Source organism: Schistosoma mansoni, chromosome 2 (genome assembly GCF_000237925.1).
Source record: "Schistosoma mansoni strain Puerto Rico chromosome 2, complete genome".
Classification (NCBI taxonomy): domain Eukaryota; kingdom Metazoa; phylum Platyhelminthes; class Trematoda; order Strigeidida; family Schistosomatidae; genus Schistosoma; species Schistosoma mansoni.
Genome location: NC_031496.1, coordinates 3,044,143 through 3,065,297, shown reverse-complemented (window position 1 = coordinate 3,065,297; position 21,155 = coordinate 3,044,143). Strand labels below are relative to the sequence as shown.

The following is a 21,155-nucleotide window of genomic DNA, read 5'->3' as shown; positions in this document are numbered from 1 at the left end:
CCACGTGCGTTCGATATCTCCTGACTCCAAAGCAAATATATCACAAAACGTTTTCAACTTTCTTCACGACATTTTCACATGTTCCGAGGTGGCAGTTCAAAAGCAAAGCGAAGTGTATCCCGTCTTTCTTCGATTAGAATTAATCGTCATTTCATGTCTAGAATACAGAAACAGAAGCTAAATGACAATAATTAGTGCAATCGAATGACTGAAATACCATTTGTTGAACATTACAAAATGCTTGAAATCGTGATGAAACAACAAGAAGGGAGCGCAAAGATACCAATTAGTTTATGCAAGCTTGTGGCAAATATTTCGGATATTGGATACTGGACATTAGGTTGAGGTCGTTTCCATTAGAAACATCGCAGGAAATTTCAAGTGATGATTTGATTGTTCAGGTTATCGCATTCAAAACCTAGTCATATCAACTTCTTGTTTTGAACATCGTATTTTCTTTGTCTTTCGCTTCTGTTTCTAAAATCACACGAAAACAGTGGGAAGCGAGCCCACAGAAGTCATCTGGTAAACAATAACACGCCTGGAATTTTAGACGATATCTTAACATATTATAATTTTTGTCAGTTGCTTTCCCTAATAATGTAAGTGCAGTGTGTGCTTACTAAGTAGTCAATTACCTCAAATATGCATGGCTTTTGACACCCCGCCACACAATATCCCTGGGGGTTATGCCCAATCTTATCAAGCCATGAACGTTACGAAAGTGTTATCTTGCTCTATTGGCTTATGGTTACAATTATCAGAATTTTTTAATCTCAGCTTTTTCATGTTGTTGACTTTTATAATTCCAATCTCACCTTTTATGCTTCTAGAATTTATCGGGTCAAATTTACACTTATCATGCTGTCTTTCACTCTTAATTCGCCCCAACGACTTTCAGGTTTGACGCAAATTTACCACAGACCCAACGTAACACAGAAGACAGAGTGACTACTAACCACACAGAACGTGATTTCTTACAACCGTTAATTCACCTAAGTGATTTATCCAATGCAATCTATGACTTGCCAGGATTGTCCTAGAAAATTGGAGGTCGAACGCTACATTAAAGAGCATAAGATTGATGAAATGCTTCAGAACTTGGCCTCTTCGTTGTTCTATCAAATGCCAGGCAAGAATATATACTACCTATTTTATTCCTAAGATATCCATTTTAACATATATATATATATTATATCAGTCAAAAGTACCACAGAACCTGACATATGTGTGTATCAATTGTTAATATCGCTTCTCATATTTGAATTCGTAACCTCCTGTCAATAGGAGGTAAGTACTGCTTCTTTCTGTATCAACTCAGTGTCAAATCGGTGTTTATCTGATTTCAGGTTCAGATTTATGTAGTAAGGACAGAAGACCTACGGTCTATGTTATTCCTTTTCCAGTATGCTTCTGTGAGTGTCCAGTCTTCTCTTGAATGAGTCAATTGAAGGTGCAGACACCACTGCTTTGAGCAGCAGGTTCCAAGTATTGATGATTAGATGTGAAAACCTGTATGCCACGGGTATTTTGTTTGTTCTTGGCTTTTCTACTCGCCTGCTTTGTACTCTGGGACTTCTTGATTTAGTGGGAGGAAAAAGAGAGAATAAGTTAGTTCCAAAATCACTTCGTTTTCTCTTTTCACTTCTAAGGAGATCCAAAACTGTTTTGAGATTATCGACTGAAATTTTATATAATCGTTTTCTACAAGAAAATTCATGTCTTTCTTTTCGCTGCATGTGACCGAAATACCTAAAAAACAACTCTTTCTTGTTTCCCGAACTTTTTGAAGAGTTATCAGGTAAATATGCTTCAGATCAAATTAATTAATAACTTAAGGTCGAGATCAGCCTTCTGATTTTTGAATCTCACCTCAAGATTTCGGGATTTAATCCGACTACATAGATGTATTACTTTTAAAGTACATTCATGTCATGTCATTATTAGTGAAGTTTGAAGTATTCCGCTGTTAATGTGAACTAAAATTCAGTCTGTCTTTTGACTTAAGTAAGAACAGCTGATGTAGAAGAATAACATGGTTACATTATATCTCGCGGTATCTGATCAGCTGCTTACAACATAAACATAGTCGTGTTAATCTTTAAAAGTCAGTGTACATATTTCATATCATAATGCCGGGAGAGTTCTAACCAATTGGTCCACACATGACTGTCTTAATGAGCAATTCGTTTTATACAGAGGGACCAGTTTGGCAGCTGGAAAAGCCATTTTTATTGAGGCTTTTAACATGAATTCCGTTTCCTCAGCTGCTTTATTACCCTTGAAGCTAAGTCTTAGTAAATCAAACTTTCTGCCAAACACAGCATAATCCATTTCCTTTACTTAATCTTCCCGTACTTGTTTATGGATTTCTGAGGGTAACCATTATCATGTAAACAAAGTCCAAGTATGGTTCGTTCCTCATAAATTTTATTTTCTATATATAATCTTCTGGCACAATTGAACAGCTTTCTAACCAAGGCTATAGTCAGATTGGTGGAGTGGATATGGCTAGTCTACTGGGTCCATTCCTGGCAGATATCTTCATGGTAAACCTAGAACAAACAGTGGTGAAATCAGTAATGAATGATGCAACGTTGTACGTCAGGTATGTTGATGAAAAATCAGTGGCCTGTAACGCTTATCAACATGCTTTTCATATGCTCGAACTCTTCGTAAATTTTTACTGACAATAAATCTTCCTGCATCATGATGTTATGTACGCTGATTTTTAAGGATTAATACTACGTTGTAACCAGCTGATCAGAAACTGTGGAATATAGTGAAACTATGTTATTCTATTACATTAATTTTTGTTTTGGTCAACTTTATGAATGGGAAGAAATAATCTGTATTTATTGGTATATTTAGATCATGTGAGCATTGACTAGGTATAGCCGAATTATTATAGGTTTTATAAAATAGGTAGATTGTGGCTAGCATCAGAATCAAAGATACTAAATCCGAGTAACCAATGGTTTGTGCAAGGAGTATGATTCCTATATTATTAGTAAGTCGAAATTTAGTCCTCGATATCAACGAAGGGATAGTTTTATATCATTCTAATAACAATATAAGTGTCATACCCGTTGCACAAGTGAGCGGCTATCTGAACTCAGTACCTCATTGAATAATGCGTTGGTGTTCGGATTGAAAGTTACTGAATTCTATTCACGGGAAGAAATTTAAACACATATGTATCTGTCCAGTCAACAAGTTCCAATTAGAAAATATCGTTTCTTCTGAATTTAACTCCTAGCCACAGTAAATCTAATCTATAAAACTTTGTAAAGGAGTTCTATTTTACTGGATCAAGTCAGATAAATGATTCAAAATGTGATGTATTCGATTAGTAGGAAAATAGTAACGTGAAGAGAACCAAGAGTTTGTGGATGCTTTGTTTTAATAATGCATTTTTTCAAACATATGCTATTGAATTTCGAATTATATCTATCACTCGTATCAAGAAATATTGTCCCTATACAAATCTTCGGTGATCTATGTGGTTTTGATAAAAACTTGCTCCAAATGTAATCCTATGGAGCTGGTAAGGTTTATAAAAGTAGCTTATAAATTGTATTAAAACATCAAGTCACACTAATCACATTAGATAGACAGATGGCGAAGCAAACACAAAATTCCCTGTTAGTTACCATCACTTGTTATTCTCTACCATCTTTGAGATTATACATATAAAGCACTGTTATCATCATTAATCAGTTAGTCAGTCAGTCACAACATAGAACTTCGTACGTACTTACATCAGTTCGAGTTGCCTTACCACATTAGCACAGAAATGCAGTTGTCGATTCAAATCCCATAGTGGTAGAAGTAGTAAAAGTATAAGCATTAATGTGAAAGATTAAGGTTTAAAGATGTTATTGAAGGAGTATAATCAAGTGAAATAGATTTCAAAAGAGAAAAAATATAGAGTCATGAAGATTTCAGAAGATTAGAATTTGGCAGAACACAAACAGTGGATGTACTTTCGCCATTGCAAACGATTTTGAGCCATGTCATTCAAGGTCTCTAACCATCGCTTGTTATCATCTCGCGGATCCCAAGCAGGTAGTCCACACTAACCAACATGGTTCAGTACAATTGTCAATGACTTCATGGATTTATGCCACATTTTGGTTTGGCCCCCCCCCCTAGCTTTCTTCCAATCTACTCTTACGCCATAAAACATAGTAGCATAATGATATGTTTGTCATACTCCAGTGGGAATAAATTATGATTTCTAACGTTTTTCAACTTATTTCAGGTTGCTTCTTCAGAATAACTCAATAACCGGATTAAATTAATACAAGTTTGAACAGTATAGAGTACCAGTGTAGAATATGTAGTTCAATCAAAATCAAAATACTTACTCACTTACTTACGCCTGTTACCCCTCGTCGAGGAGCATAGGCCGCTCACCAACATTCTCCATCCAACTTTGTCCTGAGCCTTCCTTTCCAGTTCTTTCTAGTTGTTATTCAACCTTTTCAAAATCAAAATAGGTTTGATTATATCAATTTCGCTTCATAATCATCAAGATGATTCTTTGTTGAACATCATTGTGTGTGTTTATGTGTATAGATTGAGTTCATTTACAACTTTGCTTGTTTCTAATTTAAGGTTGTGTTTAGCCATTTAAAATGTCATGGATGCGCACTACTGAGGAGTCCCACAGTAGGATGAAACGGCCATCCAGTGCTTCCAGGTTTTTCTTGGTAGTCTAACTTCAATTGACTCATGCTTTCAACCACATAAAATTCTTTTGTATTAATCTTTATAGATCAGAAGGGGTTTTTGTGGATATTTCAATATTTTCATAGTCGAAATCATGAGTCAACTGAAGCTAGACCACCATGGAAAACCTGGAAGCACTGGACGGCCGTTTCGTCTTATTATGGAACTCCTCAGCAGTGTACATCCACGATCCCGCACCCGCGAGATTCGAACCTTGGATCTACCAGCTTCGCGCCGGAGCACTTAACCGATAAATCACTGAGCCGGCATCCAACGGTGTTAATGTCTAACTTCAACTGATCCACGAAGTTGAGCAACGGTTCACCAATTGTCTTCAGTCCCGTAATAGGACGAAACGGCTGTCCAGTGCTTCTAGTTTTTTTTGTGGTGGTCTAACTTCAATTGACTCATGACTTCAACAATAAAAATATTAATCTTTACATATGATCTCATAATTTAAAGTTACTTCTAATCAATAATTTATTAACATTTTAGAAAATCCAAAACAATATTTAATTGAACAATTACAATTATTAAAAGCTTCACGAGATGAATTCGCAGAACCGCCAACATTGTTTACTGAAAATAATGCCGAGACAATATTCAACATGCTTGATCCATGTAAAAAGAATTCAATCCCTTCAGATCGATATCAACATGCTTTGGAAACATTGGGGGTACTTCAATGTGGTAAGGTGCTAGACAGCAAGGATGAATTCATAAGTAAAGATATGTATATGAATGTCGTGTAAGTAGTTGTTTCCTATTTAATTTACAACTTATTGTTATTAGTAAAACAGGTTTGAAACAAATGGCATCAACTTATAAACCAATTGGATAAGTCGCGGGAAAAAGAAAGTGGTAACAAAGAAGATTCACATTTGAATTGATGATGATAATAATGTATTGTATAACAATAAAGTAACGGTGTGTAATGTGACTTAAATAAAAAATTGATGTAAATTAAACTTTTCTTAATTGCCCAATTCTTGCTCTTATTTTTGTTTATTTCAGAGACTAGTAGGTCCTCGGTTCGAATCTCGCGAGGTGAGGTCGTGGATGCGCACTGCCACTGAGGAGTCCCACAATAGGACGGAACGGCCATACAGTGCTTCCAGGTTTTCCATGGTGGTCTAGCTTCAATTGACTCACGCTTTCAACTATTTCAATTTTCTAAATAGACTGAAAACGATTTCGATAAACTGTGTTGTAAATGGGTATATCTTACTTCAAGAATAAGTGATAGGTATGTTTTATGTAAAGGGAAGGCATAAAGATAAAAGCTAATCAACGGATTAGAAGTTGACCATCGACTTGGTTATTCAAATGTCAGTGATTTATTGTTTAGTATGATCAGGTAGAAATAATAGAGGTATGAGGTGAGATGATAAACTGTGTCGTAATATAAGCAAAGATGGATAGTGGCTAGCAGTGTAATCCAGTTGGACGCTCGTTTCGTCCTATTTGAGACTGATCAGTTTGATGTACCTGCATCTCAGAGTTAATGTTCACTCTGGGAGTCGAACCTTGTACCTTTGGCTTCAAACGCCATCGCGTTACCCACTCGGCCACTAAGTCCTGATAACCACTTGCTTGTGCAATGGGGTGAAGTTGAAATTTACTTAGTATTGTTTGTTTGGATCTTCCCAGCAAATGGTTAATTTGCAAATTAACGACCAATTGTCTCAATCTTCACTGTTCCTTCTGTGAATATCAATCCATCTTCTCTAATTTCATTGTTTATGCATTTCGTAACCAATTGCGCTTCGTTTCAGTTCTTTCTTTATCGATCTTCCGCCAAATGCATTCTATGTCTGACCATAACCATATACTACTTATAAGGATATAAGTAGACCACACTACACTATCTTAATTTTGATTGCATCATTCAAGGCCATCAAGTATAGTCTACCTTCTTCCTACAGGATTTAGAATTTTCCGGAAAAAAGAATATCGAAATAATTTTTAAAAAATGTGATCCTATGCTTTGACTTAGACCAGTTAATGAACCAATGTAAGTAAATCAGTCAAAAAGATCAAACAAGTTTATGGGGAATAAAATTCAAATGAAATATGATTACATTGTTTTAGAGTTGAGATAAGTCAGTCAGTTAGTCAGATACAACGTAGGACCAGGCACATATATACATCGGTTCAAGTTGTCATACAGAGTTGAGATCACTATTACGTAATTAAGTCAATGATAAAAACAAGTCAATATTGTCGTTTGTCTAATCATGATGTCTTATCTGGTAAGTTCGTTAGAAGGTCTTAGTTACTTTTGTTCCGATTATGACTTTTCGAATTAGTTTGTCGATCTACGACCTGAGGAAAAGTAAGTTGGCACAATATACCACGTTGCAAGTCGAGGAATCATTTGAACAACAGAATAGAAAAACCGAAACGTAACAAGGAATTGCAGCTCGTTATGTTTGTTTTTGATAAGTTTTGCTAGTTGAACACTATACTCGGATCCTAAGCTAGTCTCGTAACCCCCCAAGCTAAATCTACACAGCAACTTGAACACGAGAGAAAAGGCACAAATTATGTGAGAAGCCACTTTACTCCAAAGTTTCATTTATGTACAGTAAATATAGGGTTTTTATAGTATTTTAAAAGTCCGTTGGGTTTTCCTGAAAATTCTAGAATACTGCTGAACATAGTAACAATGTAGTAACCAGCCAATCAGAACCTCTACATGTGACTATTCACTTTGATTATGTTTCTGGCAGAACTTCTAATCAAACGCTGATTGGATAAAAGTGCTTCTTAATGTTTCCTCAGCTTGTCGTGTCTTTTGCAAGGAATTTTCAGGATCGCCCCAACAGTTTTGAGTACACACCTCAAAGTACTTCAACTAAGTCAGTGATCTGAACTTATCTTTTCTATATTGTTTTCTATTATCTAATGAAATAAAACCATCTATTATGTACATAGGACTCTTTATAAACACTGTTTTATAATCTGATTGAAGGTTATGTTCAAGGATTCTAATTCACCGATTAAATCAATGAATGAAATTCACCATACACATTCAACAATGTTATATCCTAGTGAAGACATTGAGTGCGGGTAACCCCTAGGACCTATGAATGGACGACTATTCTATATATATTCTTATTGAGTAACTGGATTATGTATATCTATATTCATCTTATTATAAGCTTCATTTTGATCTATGGATGATTATTGTATGATTTACTGTTCCTATGTTATACTCAGTTTATTGATTACTGTCTCCCACGTTCACAGCCATATTTGGCTTGATATCAATGCGGTCTGTCTGTCTGGTATAAAAACAGAGTATGCTTGGAATAAACGATTTATATAGCAGAAGCTGCAATTGGTGTTCTGGACTTAAGTGGAAGGGCTAGGCGAACAAATGACCAATAAGGGCGCTAGACTACTCATACTGGTCGAAGTCAATACTTAGCACAGTGCTAAGATTGGAACAGTCGTATTCCGATTGATGGATAATTCATGTGATAAAAAGCCGGACATCAAATCATAACGAATTGGCGTACAATCTTCTTTTATCAAGTCATAGCAAATAATTTATACTCTCAAATGACCAGTCAAAAATTAAATATGCTTAGAAATCAGAAAGTAGTACACTACTATAGTACAATGAAATATGAATATTGTGAAGTGATGTGAATAAATTAATTACATATCAGAAATAGGATAATCATCGAAGCCATAAAGGATTTAAATGTAACACACATTAATTGTTATATTGAGTGCATGAGTGCGTGCCCTGTAAATATATGATGTAATAAGACCGCAAATTAGAGAGGAGTGATTTTATTGATCAGAGCAAGGATACACAAAAGTTGTATAAACAGTCTTGAGTACTAGTCGGTCCTGCTTTCTGCCTAGCTCAGCCAGTTAAGTCCAGAACATCAATAACAGCTTATGCAATATAAATCATTATTCTTAAATATAATGGGTTTATATACCAAACAAACTGACCACATCGTACCATAAAATAGAAAATAACATTTGTACAAGACAGCCCAAAGTGGCTGTGAATAAGGGAGATAGTAAATGATAGACTGGGGATAACTCAAGAATGATAAATTGTATAATAATAGTCTATAGTCAAAATGAAGCTTATGATAAGAGAAACATGAATATAAATAGTTGAGTTACTTAACAATTATACAATAGGAAATATACCTATCACATTGGTCCATAAATAGTTCTCAAAAGTTATCATTCATAAATCTCCCCGGGATATAACAATAAGTCAAACTAAGAAAGACAGGAGAAGTCGCAACCTAAACTCTATCTGATATTTGTTCATCTTTTCCGACAATGACCGCGTAAGCAGTATTTTCTATCCGTGCGTGTTTAACAATCACCACCCTTGCTTGTTATCCGTTTCGTCCTACTGTAGGACTCCTCAGCAGTGCTTGTCCACGATCCCACCTCGCGAGATTCAAACCTAGGACTTATCAGTTTCGTGCGCGAGCGCTTAACCACTAAGGGACGAAATGGCCGTCCAGTGCTTCTAGGTTTTTCATGGTGATCTAGCTTCAATTGATTCATGATCTCAACTATTAAAATTACTATAATATCCATAAAACTCCTTCTGATATTAATCTGTAAATATTTTCAACTAATTTGTCTGTGTAGTAAAGATATGTAATTTCCAGTTAAATAGATGATTAGATCATCACTTAAATGAATAGAGAAAGAGTCACTCTGCATGAAAAATTAAAGATACTTCAATAGTGGTCAAATTATCTATAATCAATGTTTAGTAGAGATCAAAACACAAACAGACTAAGAAGGTAAGAAACAAACTACCCAGTGCTTTTTTAAGCAAAGATGGATAGTGGCTAGCAGTGGAATGCAGGACACACGTTTCGTCCTATTCGGGACTCGTCAGCTGGATGTACCTACATCTTGAAGTTGATGGGACTCGAACCCAATAACTTTGGTTTCAAACGCCATAGCGTTATCCAATCGGCCTACCAGTACTTTACCTAAAACAACTAAATTGTTTACTCAGAAGCTTTACAATCTATTTTCGATCAGTTTTAAGCTTATCAAGCCCCAATATCTTTTTAAGCAATCTTTCTCACTATTTAAAATGGGTTATTTGTATAAGGAGATAAGCTGTTGTGTTGATTCTTTCCAAAATGATCGTCTATTGCTGTACGTGGTTCCATTTGGTTTTAAGTCGATAAATGATATTTTATTTGATCATCATGTTCTCGCTTAGATTTGTATGTGGAGTAACTAATCTCAAAGATTGTAGTTTCTTAAAAATAGATCTCTTCGTTGAATCACTTTTTTTTTCATTTTACAGTAAGTCAAGTGTTCAATACAAACACTTGATATTACAGGTACGACAGAAGGTAATCATAAAAAGGTATATCATAGAGATGAGCTAAGTAACTTCCGAATATAACCACACGAAACCCTATTAACTTAATTAATGATTTAGATTTATCTGGTTAATCCAAAAATTGGTTTAGGGAGAGTGTTGGGATGACCCTGAAAATTTCTTGCAATAGATATGACAATCTCAGGAAACATTAAGAAGCATTTTATCCAATCAGCAACTGATTAAAAGTTGTGCCAGAAACATAATCAAAGTGAATAGTCACATGTAGAGGTTCTGATTGGCTGGTTACTACATTGTTACTATGTTCAGCAGTATTCTAGAATTTTCAGGAAAACCCAACGGACTTTTAAAATACTATAAAAACCCTATATTTACTGTACATAAATGAAACTTTGGAGTAAAGTGGCTTCTCACATAATTTGTGCCTTTTCTCTCGTGTTCAAGTTGCTGTGTAGATTTAGCTTGGGAGGTTACGAGACTAGCTTAGGATCCGAGTATAGTGTTCAATTAGCAAGACATATCAGATAGATCATTAATTTATTTTCTATGTATTGATATTTAACCGATTGTTGAAAGATGGATGAACAGAGTGATCCAAAATGGTAGTTTTTAAAAAAACTACCTAATCTGTGTATTCGTTATATTTTGGAATATTAATGCCAAAATAAGTAATATGCTCAATGATGAGCTTTTTTGTGTAATTTATTGAAGAACTTAACAAATTTCATTGATTTCATAGTAAGGGAGAGAGTTATTATGATCATTAGATAAAAAAAAGGTATAGTTTCCATAGTTATTGACTTGGTAAATCAAGTATTAGGCTGAAACAGTTACAGTGTAGTGCCGTGCTTCGTTGATCGTTCACCTCGATAACCGTTATTAATACAAATTTTAACCGTACATAAAATCAGAAGGCAAAGGGAAGTGGCAGCTACAGTTTATTTTCAAATAACACAGGCCAGAAAGCTATAAGCACATGAGTAAATATCAGCGAGCGAAGTAAACATGACATGTATTGGAGATGGCGGGTAAGCCAACTCACTTTTAGCAAGCGTTAATCAATATTTATAGTCAGACAAGAATAAGTTATATACATATGATGAATCAGATAAGAAGTGTACACACACCTACGCTCATATAAAAATGGTCAGGGTTAATAAGTGAATAATTAACAAAGTCAAAGCATGACTCATGATGGATACGTTAATTGACTTGTCCAGAAGCTAGAATAAGGTATGTGAGCTTAACATAACAACCGATACTACAACAACATTCAAACAAAACGTAGAAACTCTCTTAGTTTGTCACCAGCGAAACAGAGTAGTTTTTTCTGTCGTGGTTGTATTCGATCTTCATTTACTATTTAAGTTTTAGTAGAGGACCTATTTTCTACTGTATAAATCATCTTAAAGTGTTCATTAGCTGTATATTTCCAGTGTATTCGTAAAGATTAAACATTTTAAAGAATATTTTGTACATTTTCTTTGACTGTGGAATTCCTCTTCATGTTGTGTTTAAGTTTGATTGTTCGCTGAATATGTGAAATACAATTCTAGTATATCTCTCACTTATGATCTTTTATAATTGATTGTGACTGCTGTATCGCGATATGATCTAAGTAATACCCGTCTAGAAAAGGATTTTATGGCACTTTTCAGGAAATTAGATTTCGCACTGACAAAAGGTCCTGGATCATATCTACTTGAATTCAAAGCAAATCTTCTTTGGAAATAACTAAGGTAGGTTACAATAAATGCAAAATCATATCGGCCTTAAGATCTAAAAGTCTATGATATGTGTGATCCCGAAACCTACCGTGTCATTTAATAAAGATATAAGAAATTTATGTGAAGATCGATGTGACTTTGAATGAACCGATGATTCCCTTTTATTGATGACTGTTTTGATTTTGAATTCCAAGTACAGTACATTCGTTCGTACTCTTTTAATACTCCCTGATTAAATTGCGTTATTGCTGGGATTTCTAGTCCATACTATAATTCAGATACTTCAAATCATCACAGTCGGGTTTCACGACGAGAAAATGTTTCTTTGTGTTTTTCATTCATTAGGTCCATATCCTTCATATATTGAGACAATAAAGTCGATGTAAAGAATTATTGGACATTGTTCAAACATTTCTAAATGATAAATATTTGTATTATTTGTAAGAACTAATGATTCCTTTGTACTTTATTGTCCGCTGGTTATGAATTCCAAATATAATGCGTCTGTTTGTGCTCATCTAGTTCTACCTGCCTTAAATTGAACTATTTCTGGAATCCTTAGTTAGCACAATAATTGATAAACATCTAATTATCATACTGACATGGCGATGGGGCTTGTGTCTGAACAGGTGGGTGCACGTTCAAATTTTGAAGCTTATGAGATTTAGATGAAAAGGTTCAAAATCTGGATGTAAAAGAGATAAAATCGTGGCTTATTTCCTTACATTCGTCGAAAAATAAGACTACAACTTACTAAGAACTTTGACATTCCCATAAAAACCTATTCCACTTCCCCAAGCAACTCTCAAACAACTACTAATAAATCATGTGAATTTTACTAATTTTAAATGCTGTGGAAGAGCAAAATTTCATAAAATGATTAGCCAGAACAACCAGAAGGTTAAAGAACTTATTCTTGGTTGGCAGGAACAAGCCTCAAAGTGTAGTTTCGGTGATTAACTTTATGTCTATTTACGTGATAGACTGATTGATGGGATCAGCTTACCTAATCTGGAAAGACAGCTCAAATAAATACCGAAATGCTCCTTTGAAGGTGATAGAGTGTCGTGTATTATTTATCAGGCATCGCATGCAATTGACTTCCAGAACATCCAGAATTCTACCAAACTACATAGTTATCCCAGTCACATACGTGGAGGACTTGCAAACGGATTACAGAGTTGAGCACACGTATGGTAAATGCTTATCCTGTGGTAAATTTCATTTACGAAATTAATGTGCATTTCATCATACCAAATGTTTTAAGTATGGTAGAATGTAACACACCAAATAGGTCTATCTGCCTGTCACAAGCCCGGGTAAAGGGGGAGGGTTGGGTACGGAGTTAGCACAACTGTTTGGTAATTGTTTTTATTGAAGTGGGTGAGGCACTTGATTATTTTAGACTAATTTCATAAAAATCTATGCATAGACTTGCAAGTTTCCTTTTACTTCATTTAAAATAGTCCATTGTATAAGTAAAGTGAAAAAATGAATTCTATAAATTAAGTTATTCATATGTTTATCATTGAAGCGATTAAAGACCTCCATATCTGAGGCGAAGCACGGAATAAACTGAACAGGTCGGATGCAGCTAGAAGATTTGGACATCGCAGATGACCTGGTCCTTCTGTCCTATACATATAAACAAATCCAGGTGAAGACAACCAGTTTAGCACAAGCCTCTGCATCAGTAGGCCCCAACTTACACAAGTGAAAAACCAAGATCCTCAAATAAAATACGGAGAACTCCACCTCAATAACACTTGATGGAGAAGCACTGGAAGAGGTGGAAACTAATGCAACTCAAAACAACTGCCAACCAGTATCTAAGTCACAATCTTCAATACGAATGCCATCACACTTCTACTGTATGGAGCTGAAACTTGTGGAACTAACACAACCATCATCAAAATAATACAGTTATTTATAAACAACTGTCTACATGAGATACTCAATGTCCGTTGACCGGTTATCATCAGCAACAACCTACTGTGAGAAAGAACAAACTAGGTTCCAGTTGACCAGGCAATTAGCAAAAGACAATGGGAGTCATAGGACATACATTGAGAAAATCACCAAACTGAATCACGAGACAAGTAGTAACTTGGAATGCCGAAGGGAAACGAAAAAGCGGAAGGTCAAAGTACACAATGCATCGAGAATTGGAAGTAGACATGTAAAAAATATATAGTAAGTGAAAAGAATCACAAAGTATTGTCCATGGCGTTTGGAGAACGCTGATGAGTGGCCTAAGCTCCTCTATAAGGAGCGACAGGAGTATGTAAGTATTTGTTTGGTTCGATTCGGTATCAAGATTCGTGCGTTTCATCAACTGCGCATAGTCTTTGTCCCGTGAGCTTCACAGTAAAGTAGTTTGTTTGTTCCGGCTCTTAACTCACCATAACCCTTTGCTCAGAACTTACGGGACTCGTTTGTAGATGTTGAGTGAATAAATGAACATTAGATAACACTTCAGTGAGGTTCCCTTGGATAGATTCTTTTAGTATATGCGAAGGTTGACACCTAAAACTTCAGCAACTTCACAGACAAGCTCAGATGCCTTTCTTTCGACATGTTTACCAAAGTCTCTTCTTTGCAAACGTATTTTCAATTCTACCTATGCCAGAGCAACTGACTGACTTGACTCTCCAGTATTTTATGGGTGCAATACAAATTGAGCCGATCAAAAGCTTAACGGCTCATTTCCCGTTTGCATCCCTGTGTGATCATATGGTGACAGCATTTTTCTATTCTGATTGCTTGAAAATTTATCTTACTAAGAACCAGTCAATTCGATTTGTATCACAATTTATTCACAACCCTACAAACAGAGGCTGTCGAGTAGAAGCGTTGCATGAGAAGACAAATAGTTGATTTCCTCTATACCAAAGCAAATAGATATAAGAACAAAATGGGAGAGATCAGAAACATGTTTTGAGACAGAACTGAAGACTCTGGTTCTAAATAAAACCTAACTTTCTCCTGGCGACACATGTGTGAATCAAGCAAGAAAGGTATGGCACGCTTCGAGTGCGACAGGAAGCAAAAAAGAGTAGGTTGAGTGACGATATAGATTAATGTCAAATTTAAAGCTAAGAAATTGACGGAAACGAAATGGGTCGAGTCCTTTGGGTTATGTCAGTCTCATTTCAGCGCACACGGAATTACAAACTTGGTCGTAAGAATTCGCTGTCCGCTCACACAGGATACCATAAAAGAAAAAGATACACCGGGTGATTTCAGCATTACACACCTGGTGGTTAGTCAGATACTTAAAGCTCGTGTGGACGATGTGATAACTGGAGGACAGTTTCACGAGAAATTCGTTGAAATCATCAAGCGTTCTGACCTCATTGAGCATGCAGGCAACGCTACGAGATGGCGAAAGTACAGAATACCCTCAACTTGGACTGTTTGCCGACAAATAATCTGGTTGAAAAGGTTCATGTTCAAGCACCGGAAAGCAGTAATGACTATGGCTACTCACATTTAACTCCCATGGCTGCAAGAGTAATAAAACCTGGAAGCGGATAACTACTGAGAGACAGTGAGAAGCATTGTTCAGCGAGCTGTTCTACACAGCGTACATGCACCTCAAGGCACTCATAGAAAGAGACTATCTCGTCCTAGGCAAGGCAGAGATCACTTGCTGTAAGAAGAACGGTGAGCCTGTCACTAATGGGAACACCCACCAGGAGATTCTGACAACAGTACTTACCTGGGATCCAGTAACAAGTGTCACGCCGAAGTACCAAGCAATAGATATTTCCAGAATAATCTACAAGCTTAGGTGCAAACTCATGGAATCTGACCTGTGATGTATGCATGAAAGCCATCTGTACACAAGTATGTGGCCTTTTTCAGTCATTCACTAGAGTCGTAACATTTTCCGAAACAACGAAAGCAGGAGTTTCTTTCATATCTTCAAAGGGGCAGCGATGAAAGACTTATCTTGGGCTTTAAATCTAACTCGCAGAATTGGAAATGTGAACAACGGGCTATTCAACTTGTCAAAGCAATTAATCCCAGAGAAGTTAGATGCTAGCAACTAAAGCAAGTGCGAATCGCCAATTTATCCACAGCAAATTGGTCAATTCACATCAGGTTTGCTTTTGACACTGTTCATAACGTTCTCATGGGTTCACCTCTAAGTCTACAATGTTGCGTCACCCTCTATAAAAGCAATAAATTTCCGTTTGATAAATTACAAAGACGACCAACCATGTGGATGATGAGGGTGCGAAACAAATCTTACGAAGACAGACTCCAACATCCATAACTATTTTCTCCGGGCCATAGAGACGAAGAAGAACTGACCTGAAAATGGAACACGGCATGCTCGGTACGCTAAGTCCCCTCAACGCGAACATCATACAAGGACATCATCATCATTCTCCTTGAGAAAACTCTTGAAAAATTACACGTCAAAGCGCAAAAGTTCATATGCACCACCGATTTTTCTCATTAAGAAATGATCCTATCTGCTGTATTCATTGTGACCACAGACTACTCAGTGGATAGTCTCAAGAGGCGATTTGAAAAACATGTACTCACTAATGAATTATTATCTCACACTCAGACTAACTGTACTTGATGCATGTTTCGTAACTTACCCACTGTTATCATTACCGCAAATCACCAACTTATTCTTACCTCGCTTATCATCATCATCATCATCACCATCATCTCCATTTCCTCTCCTAGTCCCAAACTTCAATCTTCCCACACTACCTGCATTACCGATCCATTACCTTATGAACCTACTAATCAACTACTTGAGATAACGGTCTTCTCTTACCTCTTCTGAATTTGGATTTTCTTTTTTTACTTTTCACATTGCAACAAACCAACCAACCTCTAGTCTGGTAGTGTGACAGCTACTGGTTCCAGAAGCCCTACTAGCTTAAGAAAAATTCACTCACCGAAATTGCAAGATACAGGGACCCAGAAATAACTTCCAAACTGACCATAATCAGCGCAATTGTACGGATAGGCTGTCATCCTTTGGACTATACCAAATACCTAGAATCCTACCAAAATAAGAAGAAGGCAGCTCTAAGCAGTTGATTTGTTTATACAAGCACGTCTAAGTTTCAGTTCCAGTTTCAAAAGGACAGGAAACTTGATGACCTGTGTTGGTTCTGGCAAAAGTGGTTTCTCAGTTGATCCAACTTTCTTTTGGAAGTGTCGACAGATGGAGCTCCATTCACGTGCTGAGGTATAAATTCCACTAGTTAAAGATTCGATGGGAAAGTCGATCATCAGCGGACAAGCAATTTGTCCTGAGCTTGTGAACTTTTAAAGAGTGTCCTCGTTAATTCTCTGTATTCGATGACAGGAAAAATTGGGACATATCAGATGCAAATTTATCACTAAGTAATTTTAAAACTGTAATTAAGTCACTTCTGATTCTTCGATATGTCTTCTGTATGACAATGGAAATAGGTTTAGTTTGATCGGTCAAGCATCGTATGGGAGCTTCGCTATCCGAAAATTGGCTTAGTTGCTGTTCTTTGAACCTTTTCCAGAAGCTCGTTGTCTTTTTTAAGCAGGGGCTAGCCGCTTGTGTGCAGTACTCAAGTTTAGGATGCACGAATACAAAGTCAAATCGTCTTAGCGTCAACATGGCTAAAAGCCCTACATACTGACCATAGAGTTCTAGAACCTTTACGGGCTATCACACAACAGTGTGCGGCAGTTTTTAAGTATTGGTTAGTGATGACTTCTAAGACAATGTGTCTGTACAACGGGTAGCTCAATGTTATTCATCGCATATGTATCTGTACCTTGATGACTAATATGTATCACAATGAACTTGGAAGAGTTTATCGGAAACTGTCAGGTTTAAGATCATTCAGATAATTTCTCCAGGTCATTTCGGAGTTCTAACCTATCTCATTTACTTCGTATAGCTGTCCATATATTATGACGTCGTCAACATATAGCAACACCGGTGACGATAGGAGACGAGGAAGGTCATTTACATAAAGAAGAATAGTACTGGCCCAAAAACTGTACCCTTAGCTACTCCGCTATGCACAGTTTCCCAACTAGACAACTTGGAGTTCACCTGTACTCTTTGTTGGTACCCAATTAGGAAGTCCACCCACATCAATAGATTGCATCCAACCCCAACATTTCTTAACTTATATAACAGTCAGTTGTGGGGAAATTTGTCATGAGCTTTGCTGAAGGCAATGTAGGGTATGTCTATAGGTAACTTTTGGTGCTTAAGAGCACATCAACTTTCAGGAGCCACTAATAGGTTAGTGAGACAGGAATAACCTATTCTAAAGCTATTCTGCTTTTCCGAAAGAATCAGCTCTTCATCGACATGCGTAAACAGCCCCTCCAAATAATCGTTTCAAAAAGTTTTACAATCACTCTGGTTGGACTAACGAGTCTGTAGTTTTCAGGTTTATGTTCCGTACCTGTCTTGAAGACAGGACATACTAGGGCGTTCTTCAAGCCTTTTAATAATAGACCCTAGGTTACGGATCGATCAAAACATATATATAAGGGGTTCGCAATGAAATTAGCTAGTTCCTTTAGTAACTTAGGATGCAGTTCATCTAGTCGCGTGGAATCGCCTATTTCAAGCTTATTTAGCAAACCAAAGACATCGAGTTCTCTAATGGTCACTTTTTTCAGTATGTGTGTGAAGGGATTTGTATGATCTGACGAGAAGGGCGTTTCTACGGCATATACATTGCTAAAGTAGTTTGAGCACACTTGAGCTTTACCAAAGTCGTGCATTAATGATGAAGCGTTACTGTCTTCTCATAGTGTTGTATTATTATTTCTTCTTTTTGTCCTCCCGTTTATATACGAATAGAGGCGTTTTGGGACATTCTATGGATTCCTTAACAGTTTTCTCCTCGTATAATATTCTAGACTTACGGTGGGTCGAGGCACAGATATTACGAGCTTCTCGATTTTGAGATTTTGTTTCATTAGTCCCCAGTAACCTAAATCTATCTCACATTCTTCTCTACTTACAGAAAAGTCTGCGAACTTACCCAGTGAAGCATAGCGGAGAGTTTCTCGGCCCCTTAATTGAAGTCCAATAAATGCGGGATGCAATAACTCTTCGGTATAAATATCCAAATAAATCCTAAGCTATCTCAGTTGGGGACTCTGGGATTATTGTCCAATCTACTGACGATACTGAATGTATAATGTCCTATATACTTGCTCCTCAGACGTTGTCTGGGATGAGGTGACGCGTGCTCGTTTTTGACAAATTTATGAAAGTCAAAAGTTATAACTGCGTGATCACTTTTACCTAGGGGTGGAATGTAATCAACGTTCACAACGTCATCCTCATAATGGGTCAATATCAAATCTAGTAAAGATGATTCACAGTCTGGGTCGTGCCTAGTCGCTTCCTCCACATATCGAACTAGAGCACATGTGATAACCGCATCAACTAGTTCCTGCTCGAATGAATTTTCTGACAAGTCAATTTTTAGATTTTCCAGTCTACCGTGGTGCATTAAAGTCTCCTAGGACTGGACATCGAACACTTCGTGATCAAGTATTGGGACTGTCTAGCAAGACCTCATTTACTCCACAGCTTGGACCGCAGTGAACCTAACAAATCAGCAGCTCTTTGACCCTGCGTTTCAGGCGGCAACTAACTACCTAACACGTCCCACTCCCTTGAGATACACTGTCGATAATGGCAAACGGGATGATAATCCTGGTGAATAGAACTACTCCCCCTCTTTTATGCTTCTGGATTGTCGTCTCTAACTAACGTAAAACCCTCAAAATCAAGTTCCATACTATCTATAGGCTGCGTCAGCCAAGTTTCCGTGACTGCGATTATATCTGGCTTGTTAGAGTCAATCTGTACACCTAGGTGCGGGCGCTTATTGAGCAAGCTTTTGGCATCAGTGTAACAGATCCGAAGCCTATTTAAATAGCTTCGTGCTGCACCCTTAGTGACTTCGGCATCACTTTTTGTTGAGGCCTCACAACGCGAAAATATACAATATTTAGGTTATTTTTGCCAGCATCTAACCTAAGTTTTAGTTCTTTTTTGGCTACTCGTCTTGTTAAACGGTCTGTGAGTGGCACTTTCTTACGGACAAAAACTCCGGAACTCTTTAGTTCATGTCCATTCTGTAGAACTAAGATCCGTTCACTATGAGATTTAAATACTACTTCAAGCAGCCTGGCTTGATTTTTTCCAAATTCGTTTGGCTACCTAGTCTACACACCTTTAGTAAGGTAACTCCGGAGATATACTGAGGTGTCATCTGATCTAGTAGTTGTTCTATCAACCCAATGTCATGCTAAAAAGGGAGATTTTGGTTCTGAGCTTTCACTCTCCTTGATTCTATGAAAGATTACTGACCAGTCTTTTATATCTCGACTTCTCATAAGAGAGGGTTGATTTTTTATATCATTATATCGTTTCTTGTTCACGACCTGTGATCATCCATCAACTCTCGTTGGAGTAACGGCCACAGTCGCATCAAACACACTGTGGGATTCCGGAGGGTCATCGACGACTTGAGCAGTCAGGTTGTGTTTCGTGCTAGTAACGGATTTAGCCTTGAGACGGGGATTCTTAGGCAGTTCCTTCCTGCCACCATTTAGAGGACGACGGACAGAGGACATTTTGGTTCTTGGGTTTTTATTTATGACAGACCTCTTTGAAGTCCGTCTTTCCTCTTTTGATCGATGTGAGTCAGTTGTTACCGAACTTATTTGAGGTGGCTTCACATCAATTTGTGTGTCAACAGAACGAGTACTGTTCGATGTGTCCCGACCTCGTTTGCTAACACACCTTTTGGCAACATTTGCCATTGAAATGGCCTCTGTTAGCAAGCTGTTTGCGTCCGCGAAGCACTACCGACAAAGCCATATGCGACCATTTTTACAAAACGTTTGAAAGCTGAAGGTATCAAATTTGTGCAAACCTCGTGGTACCAAGCCTTGCAATTATCGCACTGCATGCCGCTTTCAGCAGGGTATCCACATCACGGACGCTGGCAACTGCTTTTCTGGCGGTGTCCAGTCACCGATCCGAAGTTTTCAGATACAAACTAGATATTAAAGTACCCTGATTCAAAAGTGATCTACGACCAAAAAAGTATTAAAAATGTGAATTGTTAGGTCCGAAATTGCTAAGAAATACGATAGAAACAAAGTACTGAAAATTATCGACAATAAACCACTTTAGAAACAAAACGATAATACTCTTAGCGGATACATAAACTGAAAAAATCATATAAAGTGTAAACAGTAGTCTTGATACGTAATAAACAATCAAAATATTTACTCAGCGAAAAAAATATATCTGTGCAAAAAGAATAAGCATCGTG

The 21,155-nt window shown here is 37.1% G+C and overlaps 1 protein-coding gene and 1 non-coding gene across 3 annotated transcripts; one reads left to right on the top strand and one right to left on the bottom strand.

Annotated features, from left to right (window-relative positions):
* The first annotated feature begins 896 nt into the window (after positions 1–896).
* Positions 897–5,718, top strand: Smp_021790.1 (hypothetical protein). 2 transcript variants are annotated; one of them, XM_018795338.1, is made up of 4 exons: positions 897–1,132; positions 2,469–2,608; positions 5,230–5,482; positions 5,527–5,718. In XM_018795338.1, the coding sequence occupies exons 2-4, from the start codon at positions 2,587–2,589 to the stop codon at positions 5,573–5,575; spliced, it is 324 nt and encodes a 107-aa protein (XP_018649660.1). In that variant the 5' UTR covers positions 897–1,132; positions 2,469–2,586; the 3' UTR covers positions 5,576–5,718. The 2 variants fall into 2 exon arrangements, with proteins under 2 accessions (XP_018649660.1, XP_018649661.1); XM_018795337.1 differs by lacking the exon at positions 2,469–2,608 and having other exon boundaries at positions 5,527–5,702.
* A 524-nt stretch (positions 5,719–6,242) lies between these two features.
* On the bottom strand, positions 6,243–6,311 carry Smp_tRNA_00522_Pseudo_TTG.1.1. Its single transcript has one exon. It is a non-coding gene (tRNA).
* Positions 6,312–21,155: the final 14,844 nt, after the last annotated feature.

Coding starts and splice junctions, on each gene's coding strand:
- Smp_021790.1 (XM_018795337.1), top strand. CDS start 1,012: ATGCAATCTATGACTTGCCAGGATTGTCCTAGAAAATTGGAGGTCGAA. Junction 1,133..5,229: donor GTTGTTCTATCAAATGCCAG/GCAAGAATATAT, acceptor TTAACATTTTAG/AAAATCCAAAACAATATTTA. Junction 5,483..5,526: donor GATATGTATATGAATGTCGT/GTAAGTAGTTGT, acceptor TATTGTTATTAG/TAAAACAGGTTTGAAACAAA.